The sequence below is a fragment of the Medicago truncatula genome, chromosome 1 (assembly GCF_003473485.1).
Source record: "Medicago truncatula cultivar Jemalong A17 chromosome 1, MtrunA17r5.0-ANR, whole genome shotgun sequence".
Taxonomy (NCBI): Eukaryota; Viridiplantae; Streptophyta; class Magnoliopsida; order Fabales; family Fabaceae; genus Medicago; species Medicago truncatula.
In genome coordinates this window covers 18,543,398-18,566,094 of record NC_053042.1, presented here as the reverse complement: position 1 = coordinate 18,566,094, position 22,697 = coordinate 18,543,398, and the positions used below count along the sequence as shown (strand labels likewise).

At 33.8% G+C, this 22,697-nt stretch overlaps 1 protein-coding gene across 1 annotated transcript; it reads right to left on the bottom strand.

Annotated features, from left to right (window-relative positions):
• Nucleotides 1-405: 405 nt before the first annotated feature.
• LOC25483139 (chromosome transmission fidelity protein 18 homolog) lies at nucleotides 406-18,593 on the bottom strand. The gene is made up of 23 exons (XM_013611788.3): nucleotides 17,933-18,593; nucleotides 17,203-17,264; nucleotides 16,897-17,034; nucleotides 16,432-16,761; nucleotides 15,348-15,434; nucleotides 13,570-13,671; nucleotides 13,418-13,483; nucleotides 12,633-12,740; nucleotides 12,467-12,528; nucleotides 9,617-9,661; nucleotides 7,871-7,944; nucleotides 7,500-7,567; nucleotides 5,721-5,789; nucleotides 5,526-5,620; nucleotides 5,359-5,440; nucleotides 5,189-5,267; nucleotides 5,010-5,097; nucleotides 4,758-4,911; nucleotides 3,162-3,350; nucleotides 3,016-3,075; nucleotides 2,245-2,555; nucleotides 1,341-1,446; nucleotides 406-745 (listed from the first exon to the last, which is right to left on the bottom strand). The coding sequence occupies exons 1-23, from the start codon at nucleotides 18,459-18,461 to the stop codon at nucleotides 692-694; spliced, it is 2,958 nt and encodes a 985-aa protein (XP_013467242.1). The 5' UTR covers nucleotides 18,462-18,593; the 3' UTR covers nucleotides 406-691.
• Nucleotides 18,594-22,697: the final 4,104 nt, after the last annotated feature.

The following is a 22,697-nucleotide window of genomic DNA, read 5'->3' as shown; positions in this document are numbered from 1 at the left end:
GTGCATTCACACTAGTTCCAATTGCAGAGTGGAGAACAATAAGCAAGATATCGGTTCTGGATTCAACATAGAGCCATCTCCGATGGGTCGATTCCTTAGTGATTTTCCCATATGCGTGAACATAGTGAAGTATCAAATGACATGTGATAATGAGATTCTAGATATGAGGTTATGAATGTCTTAAATTCTCTTACATTTCTGTGTTACATAGATCAATATTAATTACTCTACTAGTTATACTTAAGTTCATATATTACTTCCGGTTTTATTGGCTGAGCTAAACAAACTACGTCAAAGGAATTCAAAGGCAATACCATTTCTAATGTTTGTTATTGGATGTTGCTTGTGTTCTTCAAGACTAGAATAAGCTAGATGTTATGTCCTAATAAATCTTTAGATCTTGGCTGTTTAAAGAAGTGATTAGTTCTTAGACGTGCGACGTAGTCAATCATACACTCTTGGTTGACATGTCTGCCACTATACTGGCTTTCTTTTCGATAGCATAATTGAATATACAAGGAAAACACCATGACTAAAGACTAATAATATAGGTGATTGTACTCTGTCAGAGCATGTCATAATTGAAAACTTTGATTCTGACACATGCTACCAAACTGATAACTATACTAGTATACTTTTTTGTGTATAATGGATAACACTAATGCAATCCATGATGAATATGAAAGAATTACTAGGACAAAAATTCGCGCATTCGAACAGGCCGTTTGACTGCATTTGTAAAACCCTGCAAAGTGAAGAATTCACAATAAGCATTTTGTTTTCAAGTATCAACAGAAAACGGTGACAAAATTGCATGAGTAGGAAAAAATTAAAACCCACGTCACTCAGGTAAACCATTTACTAGAGTAACCCAGTCTTTTTAAGGTCTCTTCGTAGCACCAAGTGTGAACATGTCAAGTAATAAGTGACGCTACTAAAATTTGTATCACAATAACATATACACAACCGCAAAAAGCAAGAAAATTCTCCAGATTTTCTCAATGAAATCGTGTATTTTTAGGGGGCTTTGACCCAGATAATCATTAGAGAACCACACTTTTGGTTCTTACTATTTAAATGTGTAGAATTTGTAATACCATGTGTCTAAAATAGAGCACAGATCAATTGTTTTTATATCAGAATTATATAAATACAGTGAATTGATGTGATTGTTGAATCTGCTCCTCATCAATGATTTTGCCCAGCCAAGTGTATAAACATGTGACTAACTCTATCTAAATGAATTTATTTTATTTTTTTTATCAAATGCAAGAAGAAGGATATAAAATAATATGCATTTATTAAGATAAAAAAAAAAAAAAAAACCAAAAAAAGCATACCTCATTAAATTTAAAAAGTAAAGGGCTTCGATCTTTCTCTGATGTAGTTTCTTTCTGTAGAGATCTGTCATCATTTTGGAGACCCTTAACACTTGACTTCTTAAACCTGCCCTTGAAGGAAAAATTAGATCAGCAGCAGTATACAACAACTATGTAATGATAATTATTCACCAAGGCACTCAAGCTATACATCAAACCTGTTGTTTGTTGCACGTAAAACAACAACTAAACCTTTTCTAAGGGAGTTAATTAAATGAATCAATATACGCCATTAATAAATCAACAATAATCTCTTTATATTTCTTTTGTCTAGAGCATTAGAGCAATTTATTATCTCAAAAACATGTAATCCTATTTGAGATAGTGAACATGCAATCCTATTTGAGATAGTGAATATTTTGTGAGATAGTGAACATGTATCTTTAGGTTATTATAGTAAGTTTCATAGCAACTTTGCCTGTGCTGCGAATTGACTGACAACTAAAGAAAACACTGAACAAAAAGTTGTGAACTAAATGTTTGGCTTATTGTATTCTCCTTTATCGTCGATCGGCATAAATCAAATGCACCCTATATTAAGAGAGAAAATATCAATAGTGAGTGCCACAATTTTGGTGATGTGCCTAGATTTGAAGTAGTGGTATGATAAATTTAATATTTTTACCATGATACAAGTTTTGTGCTAGACTGACCATCTTCAATTAAGGAAACCCCGCAATTAGTAATTACCAAAGTTTCATTTCAAAATGGTGAAGGCCAGAAAATTCCTCATACTGGCCACACATATTTATAAAGGGTCAATTGAGGAAACCCCGTGAATAGTAAAAACTGATACTAAATGAGTGTTTTAATGAATCATGATAATGGTTGGCATAAGAAATACAAATTATTGAGGAAGAATCACCTGTCGAAGAAATTTAAGGAACTCCTAGATGGTTTTTTCTTATTTGCCATGTCTAGCAGTTTTGTCTTGTTTGTTGCATTTGGAATTTTAGTGGGATTCAAGTTTGGTGAAACTGTCTTCGGATGTTCATTTGATTTCCTTGCTAAAACATTAGGTTGACTTTCAATGGTTTTCATATCAAGTGCAGCTGCATGATTCTTGGTATTAGCAAATGGGATGTTGTTTTTGTTTCCAGCCTCAATTGCGTCATGCCCTCCATTTGTTAAAGTCGCAGTTTTAATATTAGCTTGTAAAATCTTTTGCTTTTCAACCTGTTAGGCTCAAAACAGTGAAACAGACACGCGGTGAAAAAATGGTACGGAAGTCACAATATAGCAAGTGAACATGTGAAGGAAAAAGATATCCCAAAAGTATTGTTTTTGTGATAAAATATTTTGATCTGGCTAGTAGACAACAAAATCAAGGGTTTTACCAATGTCACAAGCAATTTCAGGATGGATTTATAAATATACCTAAGCCTTATAAAGCCAGATAGTTGTACTTTACATTCACGTTTCATTTTTATTCTTTCAAATTTGAACAGCAATTAACCTTCATCCAAAAAATGTTTTATCGGAAGTTTTATAGGTCAACAAACATTTTTGACATATCATAAGTTTATCGAAAGTGAATAGGGGAAAACAAATGAGAAATGTTTCAATTCATCCTTAAAAAAAGAAGCATAAGAAAAAATATAATGAAAATAAAACATTTAAGTTTACGAAGTCTCACTTCATGCACCAAAACCTGCTTCATAGGTAAAGAAAGCGCGTAATGGTTTGATGTATAATCCTGCAGAAATGCAGACAACAGAATAGATATCAATAACTGGCTGAGATTTTCATGATAGAAGCACGAACAATGATCCCAGGTCATACCTTAAAGTTTATAAAGCTACCGATAGAAGGAACAAGAGACAAAGACAATTCATCTGCTACTTCATACTTCAGGGTATTAGGCAGTGCATCTGATTTCATTTTCTTATATGTGATAGCATATGAGACCATTGTGCTAACTAATTGAGCAATATCATTCTTCTCCTTATCCGACAGTAGTTGTAATGCCACCTAATGAAAAGGAAAAACAAATCAGAAAAGAGAGGAAAATACGTGAAACGTTGAGCTGAGCCAAGCTAATTAGAACAATTAAAGCTCGGCTTATGAATGTCAAAATAGTCATCAGACTACATGTGATTGACAAGCAACATATGTTAAAAAAATAGCTCAAATTGATGCTAAATGTCATAATACAGCAAGTTGTCCATCAACAGAACATATGAACATAGCTAGAGGGGTCAAATATCATCCTGCCTCATGTTAAAAAAAGAAGGAATGAAACTCGTAGCTATGTGTAATCTTGATACACAACTTAAAAAACTGATTTAGGGTGCTGCTGTTATAGGTATGTGAACTTCAGGATGGATGTTTATTGGTACTACAGAAAATGAATCATAACTGGTCTAAGGTTTTGTTTGAATGATCGAATCAGTTATTTATGATGTCTTCCATGAACAGTACGAGTCAATTTAGATAAACTATCAAGAACTTATGGGAAAGAGAATTATTAAAAGAATTATCTCACATTACTTTTAAGTTTTTTAAAGGCTAAAATATGGTTTTAGTCCCTGCAAATATGCCTCGTTTTGTAGGGACGTTATTAAAAATCAAAATATTTTGCAGGGACTATTTTTCTACAAAATGGGTTCAGTCATCATGTGCCACGTGTGCAAATCATCACAAAAGTGGGGCCAGAGACCAAAACCAAAACGAGGCATATTTACAGGGACCAAAAACTACAAAAAAAAAATTACAGGGACTAAAACCAAAATGAGGCATATTTGCAAGGACCAAAACCGTATTTTAGCCTTTTTTAAAATATCAATTTCAGTTCTCAAATAAGTTGAAATTACCTTTTTGCATTTTAATTTCTTCAGAACCTCTCTTTTAACTTCATTAACACCTATAAAATTTATAAGGACGTTTCTTCGGTGAAGGACCATAAATGTATTTTAATTGAGAAGCTCCCATAAGCTAAAAGTTAATCCTTACTAAGTTTGAGTTTGGAGAGATTAAAAACCCTTATATCTGGATTCGACAGGAATGGTCTAGGCTTCAACACTCGGATTCTATGGCATTACAACCAAGAGATCCATCACTATTGGGGTGCCATTTCTCTGAAAATAAATAACTATTTGAAAAGTTGCATACATGACTTAAATATAGCTATTAATCAAAATTTGAGGAACAAAGACTAAATTCAATAACAGGCCATTAAGAAATATAATATAAGAGGCATTCTTTATCATAATATTTCCTATTTTCTAAACAACCCAACATATTCTTTATTTATCAAAAGAGAACTGTGTCTTCACATGCAAGATTCTAAAGTATTAAAAAGATAGACGAAGAAAACAAGGAGACAAAATCAGTTAGGCTACTAAACTAATTTCATGACAAATAGAATAAGTATATTACCGGTCTTATGGATGGTGGGGATAAAATGTCCAACAATGGAGAAATTAAGTCTTCAACAAAGGAAGTAGGTGATAAGTGCCTTGCAATATGTGGCGATATTTTGTGGTGCCAAGTATTCAAAATGTCCATCTTTTCCATCATTGTTGTTCGATATCTACAGATTTTTATATGATATGGTGTTAGGAAAATTTTGTTTTGCAGGAAAAAAGCATTTTAAAGTTATGCAAGTTCAACTAGTAGTACAACATATACCTGTGATATGACTTTGGCCACTCAATGTTTGGCTTCTGAACTTGGGCTACTGTATGATGTACAATAATTGCTATGGGAGGCAAATGAACTGAAGAAAGGAAAGACAGAAGGAAAAAAAAAGTGAGAATGAAGTTTGTTTTTAGTAACACAACAGTATTGAAGGTAAAGTATCATCCTACCAAGGAGAGCCATTTGTTGTGTACGCATTATATATTGATGCAACAGATCATAAACTTCAAGACTGTTGAGACACTTGACCTTCAAGCATATTTCAAAATTTCTCAGTCATTCAAAAGAATTGGTAAATGAATCTCGGTGGCGTTGAATCTGTTGTGAGACAAATGCTTACAGTTTTCTGCATAACTGGATCATGATAATTGAGCTGCAGAATATTTTCATGAATTCCATCCAGAATCAGGTCACTATCACCACTGCATATTGATTACCCATGTTTACATTGGACGTGCATATACTTGAACATGAGAGAAATGAGAGAAAAAATAATACATGGTTTACCGGTATGATATAAGGGAGTACAAGGTGTCAAATTCAGAGAACTTGCTATTAAGAGATTTTCTTTCCATCTTTTTCGTTCTTTTTCTTTGGAACAACTACAAAGAATAGCAATGAATGCAAAAAATGTTTAATATATAGTAATCTTAGAAAATTATAGCCAGCAATAAATAAATTCAAAAGTCTGGTGCATATTACCTCTTTCCAGATGTCGAGAACATTTTTTGACATGTCCTTCTGACCAACAACTTGCGAACCAATATCAAACTGAGCACCAGTAAAGCGTGTAAAAATTAATCCAGCATCTAACGAATAAAATATATTCTCTTCACATGATAAAATGTACTCCAAATTTTGAAATGAAGAGCCATGAAGCCACAAGAATAACACAGGAACAAATACATGACAATATAAAATAAAATCATGGTAAAAATGTTTTCTGTTTTCAATTAAAGAGCCAAAAAAGACAGGTATCAGATATTGGTCCCCATTTGACATAAAATAATGCAAGGAGCCTTATGACAGGAAAAAGCTAGCAAATTGTTAGCAGACCCACAATAACCAACAGTTAGTTAACTAAGGAGAGAGACATGACAGTATACAAATAGTAAGAATCGTTTTGGGGAAATAGAGATTAGGTGGGAGTGCAAAGACTCTCTATCTTCCAAACAAGGGCTGGGAAAGTTATATATCCCTGTTCATTGTCAATCATCATTCTCTTGATTCTGCAATGACCTTGATTCAAAAATAGGGATAAGAGTGATATTCAAGAAAAACTCAAGTATGTTTTATTACTTTTTAGTAAACAATTTATTCTGGTAAAAGATATTCATCGTATTCATTTGTATTATCTATATTTTTGTTTGAGTCTTCAATCACCTTTGTTGTGAATAAGAATATTTGTAATTATTTGTATGAGCAGTATCCAGCCCATTAATCAAGCTCATTAACATGTATTCATGGACTCTGTACACTCTCAATTCAGACATCTGCTATTAGTTCCCTTTGGTATCATGATTGTGCAATTTTGATCCAATGTGTTTTGATTTTGTGAATCGGATCCCCAAAGGATTCCAATTGCTAAGATCAGGAATATCCAACTTAAGCATGCTTGACAAGCTGATGTGTCAAAAAAAAGTATCATGGTGACTTGAAGAAGGGGCACTTTGGGATGCTGCCAAAGCAATTTTCATGACTGAGGGACCTTTGGCACATAGGCCCCGACTTCAAAATTTGATGGCTAAGGGACGAAGGAACCTTATTTTAACATTTGGGATAGCAAGGATTCACACAATTGAAACTTAGGGACTAAAATTGCACAACCATATTTCTTAATGGGGCCGAAAGTGAAATCCAGTCTTTTAAAAACAAAACAAATAAAATCAAGCAAGCCCTTCGTCTCTTTCTTTGTTCTTATTTCAGGTCCATGAATTGAATTGTTATGTGCACTTTCTTCTGAGTAAAAGGGAACTCAACACCCATACACACACACACACACACACACACACAAAGTTGGGAGCTTAAAACTATTGAGTTAGAGCATCCCCTTTGAAAATCTATCTCTCTCTTCATGTCTTTCACCCACAAAGAATAAGATCAAACCTACAACCCAGAGACATCGTTGGTTGGAATATAAGGTCAAGTTCAAAAGTAATAAAAGTCCAAAACAAATTAGTTTTCTTCCAAAAAGTGATCCGAGGGAAGAAATTATGAGACAATTGTGTAAATTTGAGATTTAATACATAACTAACTTCATACAATTCTAGAAATTTTGTTAATAATAACAAGAAAGCAAATAATCATTAATTAAATAAAACAAAGAAGCAACTCATTTCTTTGACAATTTCAAATGCTTTCACAAAAGGAAACTATGAATGACCATACTTGGATAAGAAATGACTACATAATAATGAACGTTTATGAATTCATAAGTCCTAAAAAGTTCCTCTGAAATGCTAGTTAACATTGAAGTCTTACCGCATTGAGGGCTTCTTTCTTCTTAGAGAGAAATTGGAGAGTGTTCAAGCATGAGCGTATATCACATGCTGTAATAAGGGGTAAAAAAATGTCAATAAGAACAAGAAGAGGATAAAAAAAATTATTGAATGGTAATTTATTTACATCATAAAAAAAAAAAAACTCGAGTTAGAATTGTGGTTGCATCAGTGCACCACTTACATGTATAAAAAAAATGACATGGTTTAGGTAGTTTATGGTTTGAATATTAAGAACATGAATGCGCAAATGCATGTGTGCATATATAGGTACATGTATATGGAGTGATATTAAACTCTCTTGACACATTTCTTTGCACAATTTGCAAAACTTAAAAAAAAAAAAATTAATACCTGTATAATCCACTAAAGCACTGAGTGCAATGGCATTGGCTTTCACCCCCTCCTTGTTACATATATATTTTAGTCTACAAAGGTCAATTGAGAAGGATTTAGTGAAACTGAATGAGCATATAAGGAAATGCTAAACAACAATTTAGTGACCAAATATGTGGTACTAAAACAATGTGTACCAACCTGCACAGTTTACAATTCATTCAAATAAAATACTAGCTTGCTTTATTAATATCATATCGGTATGTGGCCCTTACCAATCCCAAATAGGGGAGCATAACCGCCAACACCAAAAATGCTTTAAAAAGACAGCAGCTAGCAAGATGGTCGTGGTATTTCTAAGAAATTTATGAATAATGCTAGAAACATACTCTGACACACTTTCTAACAAGCTCTTTTTATTGGTCTAAATTCATATGGATCCCACCAAATTTATATGGGACCCACATGATTTGGTGTTACCAGTGAGTTTTAACCAATAAAAGAGTGTGTTAGAGAGTGTGATGCTAGCACTCCTCGATTCTTATACATCTTGAATAACTTAGACACAAACTCAACAACTAGTTGTGACTCACCAACGAAAAGGTGGAAAATGACAGGACAGATAAAAAATGAGAGAAACACAAAAAACTGTTCTGGTTATTGCATTGAAATTTTTTTAAGAATCAAAGCAAAAAGCACCAACCTTACAATTTTAAGAGCTTTTTTGAAAATTTTGAACTCATTCTAAGGTGTGGGGCTATAGCGGCTGCAAAAATCTGCTATTATGGCTGCTATAATAACCTGCTTCGCTACTGCATATCTTGTAGCTACCAAGAGCTGCTTTGCTCTGCAGCACTGCTATAGTGCGCTATTGACAACACTAGCCTAGCAACAATCGGTGTCTATTGCCTATTGGTAGTACTTCTAAAGTTGAGTTGTGACTCCCTTTTTCTAAATTTGGTGTTCTGCGCTATTATATAGGTTTTTCAATTTGAAGTGTACGACTCGAGATTGCACAAACAAATAGGACAATTTTATAAATAGCAATCACTGATACAGAAACTTAAGTCGCAGATCTAGGCCCTAACAGAAAATTGTGCTATCTCAAGGACATTGTTATCATTTTATTTTGTAAGGCCTGAGGAAAATGGTCAGAGATTTTAAAAAGTGGCCCTTAGAAGGACAATGTCAACCATTTTATTATATAAGGACCATGCCAGCATCCCAAGCAAATAAGTTTGTTTTTTTAGTTATTTGTTTTCTCATATATCACAAACTGAAAGCAGTTTTAGGTTCAACTTTAGAGGAATTGATAACGAGTACTTCGGAAAAGTTAAGGGTTTCTCATGGTGCATTCAAAATAAAATGTTTACATATGAGTAGCTACATCTCTACCCATATACAGGCCTGGGCTCAACTTATCAGATAACATTTCTTGAGTTTTAATGAAAAAGTTTTGTGCATTCTCATCTCTAGCTTTCCATGTTTCAGCCTTCCTAAAACTATAGCAAATGGTTAATGCAGCCATATGGAGTTAACTCAATTGGTAATTAGCTAAAGTAGCTCATACAGTCAATTATTTTTCTTTGTTGAAGTCATCAATTGTTAAGGTTAATTCTATATCAAATCGCCGTAATTATTGGAAACAATAAACAATCAACTTTTCCCACTGTTACAAACTAGATAGTCATTAATATTTAATAATAATTATAATTAAACCTAATTCCAGTTTAGACATGTGAACTATTTCAAGTTAATCCTCACCTGCTTACCACCCGACTAACTGTTGGTTGAACAAATATATGAACCCTGTCAAAAAAAAAATGTGTGCTGTTAAGAAATCAAACTACATACAAGCTGAGATTTACAAATAATACACAAATTGATGTAGAAGAGAAAGGAGGAAACAATCGATTGAGATAAAATAAGTATTAAGGGATACAGCAGCAAAGTTGCAACAACAGAAACAAACCTCTCATGCAAAATTCACTTTTATTAACAAGATCCACCGAAGAATATTCAAAAGGGTGGGGGGAAAACTACACCAATTTACACCTAGAGTTGAAATAATTTTGATCTTTCTCTCTAAACTCAAGTCTAAAAATTTCAAGAGAAAAATAAAATTATGTTCATTATTTGTGTGTGTCTGTGTGTAAGAAAATAATTCATTCATCATTCATCGATATCTTATTGTGTGACCAAAACTTCTCTCATTATCCTTAATGAATCTCACCTGTTTCAAATCTCTTTTCTTCTTTCCCTACTTTTGGCAAGTTTGTAAATACAATATTTCCCTTCGTTTTTTCTGTCTTTTTTTATAAGGATTATTTCCCTTCTTTAGTGCTAAAGGATTGGTATTAAATCATCAAACGCTCTTGCTTTAGCTTCACTGTCCACCTTAGGGTGCCTTTGATTTGCTAAAAGTATAAACGATTGGAAAGGACAATTCTTGTTGTACCCTTTTGATTTAGAAAGGGGTCATGGGATTGGACAAAAACAGGGGACAAGGGACTGGACAAAATCATGAAATTTTGTCCCTCACTAAACCATGGGGCAACTTTTCTCCAAGTACAAGATATTTAAAATACCAAAATATCCTTTTTATTGTTTACAAAAAAATATTCTCTCATCTATCTCTACACCCTCTCATGTCTCTCTCCCTCGCATCTCTCTCTATCTCTCATCTTTCTCTCCCTCGCTTTATATCCATTCTATCTCCTCCCTCTCCTTTATTAATATTTGCATTCATAAACATAAATATGTGTGTATGCGCGCGCGCATGTATATATCATAAAGGGTATTACAGGAAAATTTATTTTATTTTGAAAATTTATTTTATTTTATTTGTGTCGTTCATTGTTCATCAACCGTCCTACAAAAAAAAAAGTTGTCCAGAAACTTACAAGTCTGTCCAGTACTCATCCTTTTGCAAATCAAACAGACCCTTAGAGTTTATAATAGCTACGTTGTATTTATTCCGTCTTTCCCATTTTCATCGAAGAACCATCATTTAAAACACTATTGTAACCCTTCCACTTTATTGCAAGTTCTCGTCTCACCAACAAAATGTTATATCATTTGTCTATAATCAACTCAATTCTCTTAATGATTCGTTCTCTATCTTCCTAATCCTCACAACCATACTGTTTCACATGTTAGTAGTTTAGATCAACACAACTAACCTGAGAATCCAAACCAAACTAATTACAATTGTTTGGTTTATTACATTTTGGGGTGAACCTAAAGCAATTGAACTCCTCAACCGACTACATAACATCATTTTCTTATTGATTTGCATCTGATAGAGAGATATTCTAAAACATATTCAAGACTAGGGTTCTCGATGGGAAGATAAAGGACATACTCAGATAGTTGGTTATTCAAACATCAGTTGTGTGGACTCACCCATTGACATGAAATCCACTTATGGGAATTGTATATTTATTGGAGGCAACAGTTGAATACGCCAAACTGTTACTCAGAAAGCTTCATTTGAATGGACTATGCAGATGACACTTGTATGTAACATTAGTATTGCATATTGCCTCTAATCCTATTTCCCATAAAAGGACCAATCATTGAGATAGACTGTCACTTCACTGTGGAGAATGATGCATCAAGAGACAACACCGTGTGCTTTGTCAACTCCAATGACCAGTAGAAAGATGCCTTAAGCAAATCCCTAATAGGTCCTTGACTCGGCTATCTTTGTAACAAGCTTGATGCATATGATTTATATGCTCCAGGTTGAGGGGGGTGTTGAAAATATATTAGAATCTGTGGATTTATTGTATAGGATCATTGTGTAGCATATATTATCATAATGCATCATGTAAATAGAAATAGTGTCTCCTATATTTATTATCTGTCGCATTAAGTCTATATAAAACTGACTCAATTATGACGTTGAGACACAGTTTCACCATCTCATGTATCTGGTCCCTCTAATCCAACTATACTAACTGTTGGAACCAGTAACACTTAACCATATAAAGCACTCATCAATCTATGAAAGAAAGAACAGAATTAGAGGGAAAAATTCCAAATCATCCAACTTGTGACTGTTTACAAGAAATACCTCCTTGATTGTGCCATTTGTGATGCAACAAAAAAAAAAATCATATTGGAAGACTCGTCCAAAAGATGGTGTATTAATAACAACCAATCTTCTATACATCCTCTTTCAAACCAAAAACGGAGGATTTTCTGAAGACCGGCTAATTTCCCTAATAATGGTATTAACTATGAACAATGATGTATAAGATAGGTGGTTCAGCTATTAAGATTTTGCTTCTAAATGGAATAAATACAAGGTCAGAGACCACGGAAGAACCACAACATGTTATAGACACAAGGTCCAGCTACAAGGGTTGTAGAAAAACATAGAAGTTTTCCGTAAACACTTTCTGAAATTAGGGATAAGTCTTTGTTTGACATTATTGAGGTTAATGGATTATTAGGGAAGCTTAATAAATAAGCTACTAAGGTTTTGAAGGCTTTTGATCCAGCAAAATTTACATAAGGTGGCAAATAAGCATGACAAATATTTAGGATGTTCAGGATCTAATCTAAAACATTAATGTCGTACATCAATTATCCAGATTGGCAACTTACTTGGCCACTTGGCGTAATGATCTTAAGGCAGGTGCATATAGGTCATTACATATGCAAATCACCTACATTCAAAACCAATATCATCGTTGAAAATGAGTTGTCACCAATTTCATTATTGAAAATGAATGGTCTAGTGGATGTGGCAATATGAAAATCTAAAACTCACAGGTCTTGACAGGGATGCCGTTTTTCGCCCCTTCTTTGATGATTTCCTTTCCATTTGTCCTTTATCCAAACTTTGCTTCCCTGCATCAGGCTTCTTTTCAGCAGAAATCTGCATGATTTAGATTGAATTGAGCTTTCTGAATTCTCGATGACAAACTTGTTTAACAGTTCCCTTCCCTCGAGAAATGAATACTTAATCCCGATTCCCCAGTTAGTGGTTTGTATAAATAACAGCATAATATTCTTTGGTTAGAAAAACTATAAGGTTCTTATTGAGATTAATGGCCTGTAGCAAAATAGAAAAGACATATGATTTCTCTCAAAAACTAGGAAGACTCATTTATTATTAAATGTGTTCAAATATTTCAGATATCATCTTGTTTAGAGCCCAAATATCCAACTTCAGGCTCTTAAAGTGCACCAACTCTACTTAAAATTGTTGCGGGCTTGCGGCTACGAATAAGTTAAGTGCAGAAAACCTGAACTTCAAAAAACAAAATAAACCAGAGAACTACACTCAATTACTTACAAATAATATGAAGCCTATCATAACAAGTCTGGTAAGATAATGTATGATTTTTCATTTATTAGTAATGATGAATGCATAAATATAAACAGTTACACAACCGATAAATAAATAAGTGAAACTAAAATAAAAAGCAAGATACAAATTTATTTCAAACTTTAAACAATGTTAAAAAAAACTTCAAATGACTATGATTAAGAAGGTATGCTTAGATAATTCAACTTTGAAAGAAGAAACCGATCATAGCATCTACCACTAACCATCTTTAAAAGAACCTCCACAGCACCCTTTCCATCACCAAGGGCTCCATCAATTTCATCCACCACCTAAGAAGAAATGGTAAAATACAACCATTATCACCCTAGGCAGTGATAGTAAGATAGAAAGTGAAGATGCTGAGAATAGAAAATACCAGACACTTTGGCTTTGAATCAGACAAGACAGAGTTCATCTGAACCACATCGAGGATTTTTGCTTCAATTGTTGATGTAGAACGATCATCACTGGCATTAACCTATAATATTTTAAACTTGTGATTGATATACATTGAAATTATAAAGATTTACTAAAATCAGGGAGAGAGAGAGAAAGAGAGAGAGTGAGCTAATGAACAATCTAAAAGTGATGTGTTTAATGTAAAATAAAAGATAAAGTACTTTTATACTCATACTAGACTCTTATCCTAATTAAATAAGGAAACAAAACATATATAACAATCAAAGAATCTGTGTAAAATACTCTAAAATATTGTAATATAAAACAATGACATTATGATATAATAATGACATTAAATATAACAAGTTCAGAAAATGACAAATGATGTTGGCAACCTAATGCAAAGTGCGCCACTGCAAGGTACAAATCGAATTATTCTTATGAATAGACAAGGTCTGTCAATCTCTTAGAGTTGTTATGCCTCTTTTGACTTCTCCGAGTCAACTTCAGTTATCTCAAACACTCAAAATCTACTACTTGTTCCTTCTATAACTAAAAATTTTGGTTACCATGAGACACTTTCCTAAGGATAATTCTGTCTTTTTTGAGTTTCATCCAACTTACTAGTTACTATATTGTCAAATCTCAGACCAATTTTGAGGTCTTACTCAAGGGTTCTCTTGTTATCTTGTAAAACATAATTCCACATCTTTACAAAATAAAGATAGCTCGATTTCTGATGTATCGAACTCTTCTAGTTATATTTCAGTATGTGGCTGTACTTATGAAACTTGAATTTTTATATTGCTTATTATCGTGACAAATTTCATCATTTTCCTCTTTTAGTTTTACTGACAATTTATCATAGCCCATTAGAATACATTCAGTGATTCATGGAGACCCACCCCTGTTCCCTCTACGTGTGGCTATCAACATTTCGTAATATGGATTGATGCAAATTAACCATACCTCGATTTATTCCCTCAAACAGAAATCATATGCACTTGCTATATTTTCCCAATTTAAATATATGGTTGAGAATCAATCTGGCACCACAATCAGAGCTGTTCAGACAGCCTGGGGGAGATTTAGGTCCCTTGCCTCATTGTTCGCCAATTCTGGCATTATACACATACTAACTTCTCCACATACATATCACCAAAATGGTTTGGCGCGTAGTAGGACCAGTCTAACTCTATTTGCTCATGTCCAACTTCACTTGAAATTTTGGGATCATATTTTTCTGTGGGAGACATTCCTCGTCATAGGAGCCGACTTTGTAGCGTTGAGTTAGGCTCAACCCAAATATTAAGAAAAATCAAGCCGACTTTGTAGCGTTGAGTTAGGCTAAACCCAAATATCAAGAGAAATCAAGCCAACTTTGTAGCGTTGAGTTTGGCTCAACCCAAATATTAAGAGAAATCAAGGGAGAAGATAGGAAGATATAGCAACAACCAAAATAAGGCAAAGAGATTACTCGGATGAAATATGACAAATTTATAGATAACAGCTATAGTTCAGCACCGTCATACAGATTGACCCAGCCATATGCACTGACAGGGACATACAATAATGAATCCCTTCACCAAACTAATAGATAAACTACAGTAAGTGAAATAAGTTTTACATAATTCACAAAATCACTAACAAATTTAGAAACTAAATGATATCAAATGGACATAAAAAACTAGCATCTAAAAGAGGCTACAGCTTCGAGACAGGTAAATGTACATATAAAATAGAACAGAAAAATACCTCAACCACATGATATCCACAATGCCTAGCAGCTACATGTGCAAGTGTTGTTTTTCCCAGACCTGGTGGTCCACATAGCAGAAGGATCTGTCATCAATATAAAAATTCAATCGCAAATGCAATTCCTCACTCAGATAAATGCATCACATGCTATGTACTAATAAAACCATAACCACTGTGCAACTGCATGATTACAAGGACTGGAAGGATAAGATTATAAATAACACATTTGTGTTATTAAAATTACTTCAAATAAGGGGAGCCTAAGCTAGGCATAATGATTAATTAATACCTTCATTGTTATGCACCAAACCGGTGTGTGTGCATCTGACTCTGTGGGTGCACCAAATGCCAATGCATATTATAGCACCATTGTTAGCATCAACTCGAGCATAATGTTTTTGTTAAGGGTCAGGAAAATATATAGTATCTAAAAATATAGCATTCTTGTTGTTTTGGTCACTATTAAGATTCTATTCATTTATAACCCCTATATTTATATTTAATAAAAATAATGTACTTATAGTTCCTCATCATGGGCTACAAATGCATAATTACAAAAATGTTACAAGATATTTAAAGTTCAAATAGGGACTAATTACAAAAAGGGTCACATTTTCAGAAGTTGGAAACATATTTAAACCTATTTGTCAGTTATACCTAACATGTTAGTTGTTACAAAACTATTCTCCAGCCTTCACAAACACAGACACAAATACTAGTGCATAGTTGTACAAATTTGTCACTATTTGATTTTTGCTTCCCAAAATTGACAAGTACAAATATAGCCAAGGAGGATAAATATCTTTTCGCACCCCATATGGGATGTACAGGCATGAGGAAGTGAGATACACAGGGTAGAGAAGAAAAGTGAAAGCAAGAGATGCAACGAAGTTCTGTAAGAAGGATAAATAAATTTTTAGTCCACCTACGGGATATGATAGAGGAGTAAGGAAGATAGATAAAAAAAGTGGTCAAAGTAAGTGTAGTAAAATTAAAACTCGTGTAAATACAATCAGAAAATACAATGCCTATTAACCCCAACAATCGAGAGGTAAATAGATCATAAAATTCTTAAAAATACCTTCTGTTCTGGTGCACCGGTATTCCGTGACTTCGCATTGCGTGTATCCTGAAAACTATTTGAACTACCACTCTCATCTGTACTCTTAAAATTTGTATACCTGCTACTATTACTACTCCAGGTGTGCCCTCCTCTTGTTCTTGAAAAATTTGAAGAACTATTACTACTCCAATTGTGCCCTCCTTTTGTTCTTGGAAAATTCGAAGCTAGAGGTTTCGGTTTATGGGATATAGAAGAATGCCGTTTCAAAGCAGACAAAACGTCGTCTGATGTACTTCGAATTTCAGATCCAAACACGGTAGAATCCCATTGTTTTAACCACAAGAGTACCTGTCATAGACAATATCAAATCAATTAATGGCATCAACAACCACAGAATAATATTTTAAACTATAGTAGTTTAAATCAACAGTTTCTAATGTAACAAAACAGTTTCCACATCTAATTGTTGCAGTAAATATGTACCTCGCGATTTGTCTGTTCATCGCTAAGAAGATCAGTAAAAGACTTGGGAGCATATTTATCGACCCAAAGTTTTTCATGGACCGTTAGTGTTTCAGGAACATCTACAACACTTTGGCTTTCAGAACTAGCTTCCAAGGTCTACAGCATGACAAGAACCAGAAAAACATTAAAAATAACATAAAACTCATATTTGATGACCAACTCTATACATTTCCCAAGCATCATACAACTGTAACAAAAATATATGAAATTTTTATTCAACTTTAAGCTCCTTGAAGTTCACAACAGAGAGTTTCAAGTACAAACCTTAGCGAAATTCTCTTGATCTAACCTTTCTAACAAAACACTAATAGGTTCTACAGCAAGATCTGCAAGAAAATAAAATTCTATAAGTTATCCACACATAAAATGATTTTGCAGTGATGAAAAATTATTTTGAATGAATTGATCCTGTAAAATTGTTTCTGGCTAAAAGTGAGTTGACCAATAAATGAGTCTGAAAATCATTTCAAGAGGTGTAGGGTTGATTTGGACACATTTGGTTGGGCTGGAGTAGAATTGATTTGGCCTTTATCAAAAGCTTCAAATTCTAGCTTCATGTAGAATCAATTCAAAAGGCCAAATCAATTATACTCCAGCCCAACCAAATGTGTCCAAATCAACCCTACGCCTCTAGAATCAATTTTAAATCATTCAAAAGTGGAACCTAACATACAATAAAATTTGCAATTTCATTTTTTTCAATCAATCCAAAATAAATCAACTCCTCAAATCAAAATTAAGTAAAAAATCCAACACAACGAAACAAGTCTGATTTTCTAGCTAAACAAGATTGAAAATTGAAACCTATGAAGCACTTACACAGACACCAGCAACACTAACGCCACTTGGCACCACACTGACACGTAGACACCGGTAGTAATTTGAATAAATTAATTATTTGAACTTAATGACATGTGTAATTATGAAACCAATTGATAGTGAAATTATGAAAAAATTGAACAACACTAATTAATTAAAAAAAAAAAAACAATACCAGAAGAATCTCCTCTACAATTCAGCTTCCTAACTCGATCTTCACCGTAATACCTATCCAGCTTCGTATAAACCCTATCACCATTCGGCGCAGTAACCGTCATAACTTCACCATCAATCTCCGACGCAAATCGCGATAACGTCTTATCCTTGGAGAATCTCACTTCTTCGACTGTATCCGAAGTCGGAGGTGGCCGAAGCCAATCCTCTTCTTCTGCAGGAGCATCTTCCGCAACCCTAACCCTAACTTTCTCACTCTTTTCAACATCAGAAGAATCCAAATCCAAATCCGAATCTGAATTCGAACGAGAACGCTTGTGGCTGTTAACGAGATCTGTTGGCGATGATTGTTGTTCTGGTTCGGGTTCGGGTTCGTCTTCGGGAGGATTGTAAAAGTAGTGGTCATCATCATCGGGTTGTTGTTCGTAAGTGCGATAGGTTGATTCGAGTAATTCGAGTTCTTCGGGGAGAGGAACGTCCATTTCCATGTCCATGTCCATGTCCATGTCCATGACATCGAAATCATCCATTGTAGAGGATTGAAGGATGGGTTTGAGTGAGATGGTAGAGTTTGAATGTGTTTGTTTGATGTGAAAAGGGAAGAGAAGTGAGGTCAGGTTTGTAAGGAGGGAAAATAGAAGCTGCTGGAAATATTTTGGCGGGAAACGGATAAAATTACATTACTAAATAGAATAATTAGATTATAGAACAACTTGAGTACGTCTATCAAATTAATTCTTGTGTCCAAATGCTCTGCTAGTGATGTCGAGCTGTCATCATGCATGTTGTGTTGTGTTGTGTTGTACACGTGTTATCTATGGAGCCACGTGTACAATGACCAATTTGATGGAAACACTATAAATTTTAATTTTAACTTTTCAATTCTAATTTTTTTGTTTTTTCAATTTTACCCCTCTTTTACTCATTCCTTCCATCTTTGCATTTCACTCAGACATATCAAACATGTCCCTCTCTCAAACCTATTCATTCATCTTCTTAAATCCTTCTTCTTCAAACCCATTAAAAACATTCAAATCTAGAAAAATTCACCTACACAAAAATTTGAATCTAAAAGAATCCAGAGAAACAGAATATTATAAATCTTCAGAAAAACAACAATTCAAATCAAACGAAAGAGACCAAATTCAAACCACACCCAGAAATTGGAGTTTATTCACACAACAAACCCAATAATTGAAAGAAGATGTATTTTTCAATTCAAATGAAACAAAAGAATTTTATTGTTTCAAAAGATCGACCGGAAGGTTCCAACTTTAAATCAAACCCCAACAACTGAAAGATGTATTTCTCGTTTGAATTCATCTTCAAAATCAAATTTTGAAAGTTGATTTTGAGTTGTGATTGGAATTTAGAGTTGTTATTGAACTTGCTTTGAGTGGGTTCGACTGAGAGAGAATGAGAACGAGATGACTTAGAAGGAAGGAATGGGTTTTAGAGTGAGAGAGAGAGAGAGAGAGAGAGAGAGAGAGAGAGAGAGAGAGAGAGAGAGAGAGAGAGAGAGAGAGAGAGAGAGAGAGAGAGATCAGGTTGGAGAGATGGACAGAGGGAAATGGTTTTGAGAGAGATGATTTCTTTTTTTTGGTTTTTTTTTTTTTGTATGAATTTTATAAAGATGATTATGAATATGAAGAAGAATACTTGTTTAAATTATGCCTCTAGTTGGGTTTCTTTTTTGCTATGTAATATTTAAGAACATAAATTGTATGACTTATGACTTGTTAATGCCCCATAGTTGGGTTGCTTTTTGCATATGTAACATGTTGAAGCAAAAATCTTTTTGATGAATGTTTTAATGATAACAAACCTTGTGGAATAAATGATAAGTTTTATGAATGTTGATCTACTGATGTTTGCACTTGAGTTTTTGTTAAAAGAACAGGAATCACATAAGTGGATATGCTAGAAGTCACCCACATTGATAAGTGCATTATATCTACTCAACAATAAAAGAATTAGTATACCATCAGTTGAAACAACAATATTATATCTCCATGAAGATTCATAGCTCAAGAATCATGATGGAAGAACTACGTCACAAGTTACACAAGAATGTGCTTGAAGTCATGTGACATAACTCACATTGAGTTTTATGTTATATGATAAAAGGAAATATGCATACAAGTTAGGAAGATTCTCAGAACCTCCTCAAAGTATCACACTTCCAAAGCTTCTAAAGATAAGAAGTTCAGAGTTCAGAATGTTCATATGAACAGAGATCATAATGTTCATATGAATGGAGTTCATAATAATCATGAACATTAACCCTGAATATATCCAGAAATAATAAAGGATTACTTCATAGATAAACAAGAATATTTAAAGTCATCGATTGCATGCAATGATGAACTAGATGCAAAGAAATATTCTTTTGGACTTCAAAGAAAGAATCATCTTGTTTGTCAGAACAACTGATTTCTCATTTATATGCTTCAAGTAGTTTTTGAAGGAAATAAATAAACAACCTTCATAAGGTTCAAAGTGTTGAAGAACATCAGAATGTTCAGCACAAAGTACAACTGTCAAAAAGGAAGGAGACCAGAAGAAACATTTTGAAGTTCATATGTATGAACCCAGATGGAGTTCATAAGGTTTCTTAGAAGGTTCATTAGAGCAAACCCATAAATCAATGTCAACATCCAAGAACATGCAAGAACAGATGTGACATGAACATATCTTATAATGATTTTGATTTTGGATCAAGAAATCATTAAAGGCATCTATGGTGATTAAAAGATTAATGAACTTTGATAGTTCTTGGTATTTGTGCGTTCTTGAGTGATTAACCAAGAAACAAACAAAGTTTAAATCAAACCAAGATACAAGAAATAAAAGGACACTTGAATTCATGAACTAACTCTGAGTTCAAAAAGATAGTTCAGAATGTTGCTCATAAAGTTGATCAGAATGTTCAAGCAGAGTTCAAAAGGTTGTTCTTATACAAGCCTAGAATCTCAAGAACATTATCAAGAACATGCAAGCTATACGTGACATGAACAAATGTCCAGGAAAGTACATCTCCATGGATCAATGAAGCAATAAAGACATTTATAAGGTTAATGTCAAAAAGGATATTCAATGTTCATTTAAGACTATGAACATTGAAGTACTATAAATATTCCAAAAGGGAATATCATCTTATATGTTAAAATCACTGCTCTTCATTGTTGTTCCACTGTTAGAATTTGATTACATCAAATGGTAGTCTTACAAATAATCCTAAGTGAAACAAAAGAAACATTCTGATGGTCAGAATGTTCAGCTCTGCACATGCTTACTTTATGAACAGTACAGTAGGTGAAAAAGCAAAAAGCAAAAGCAAAGCAAATATGTCCTGCTCAATCAGAGATAGACACGCATGGTGTAACGCTCCTATTTCTATTAAAGCAATTAAACATGCGAATAATACATTTATTTAAGAAATATAGATTACGTCCTATTCAAAATTCAAAAACCGATAGACATGTATATAAACCTCAACAGTCGCAGCGGAATATAAATCAGAGTGATCAAATATATACATGCCATGAGCAAATAAATCATATCCCAAAGATAAATCTCAAAACCCAAACATACGGGTAGTCATCAACAAAATAATAATCCAAAGGAAAATATAAACAACCTAATCTAGACCGACACGACAAGCCTAGATCAGAGCCGACACGACACCGATATCGGAGGAAGCTCCCGATATCCCAAGCAAAGACTCACCGAGACTACTCCTGCACAACGTCTACTCACCCATACAGACAAGTAGGCGGTTAAAACCACTGGGGGTAAGCATTACATTATCATAATCCAGATAACAATTAAATCAAATAATATCATGCACTTGAATAATAATAGTCATGCATAAATACTTATATCACAACTTGATAGCTCCTATCAACATATATCAATCACATGAGTAATTATCCAATCATAAACATTCATTCACAAACATCAATCATTGAACAATCATTATTAACGTTCATTCATCTCAATTCATCACCAATCACCCATTTCACATAGGACTCATGCTATGATATGCACTTATTGACACATAATGCATGTGGTACCGAATCTCCAAAAAGGTCGTCACCCAAATCCAGATCTCAAAAGATCTCTGCCAGGCCGAAGCCCTATAACGAATAAAACATCGTATCCAGATCTCAAAAGATCTCTGCCAGGCCGAAGCCCTAAAACTATATCCCAAAAGATCTCTGCTAGGCCGGAGCCCAATAATGAATAAAACATCATTTCATCTCGACTATGATGCATGGACATGTATAAGGACTCGATAATGCGACAACAATTCACAATCTCAACTCAATATATAGGACGACACCCAATTATATTGATTATATCCACAACATTGCATTACCAAGGAAACATGCCCATACACAATTAAATCATAGCATTCATCATCATCACATCAACATGATTATCAATAATCAACAATGTTATTCAACATCAACTATCACATATAGTTCACCAATTCAAGCATTCTCATATTCCAAGTAAGATGGTAAAACATATCTCATGATCATCATCACATTCTAATTACATATTTACATACTCAATTATTCACTCTAAATACTTCATTAAGTCCAATATCAAGTTTGGAAAAGTTTCACGACTCATAGAAAAAGTTATGATAAGTTTTCACAAAAATCCACATGACCCATGTGTAGTAATTTAATCATATCTCAAGTTCTAAAAATCATTTGGACGTCAAACCAAAGCCATTAGAAAGCTAACATAATTAC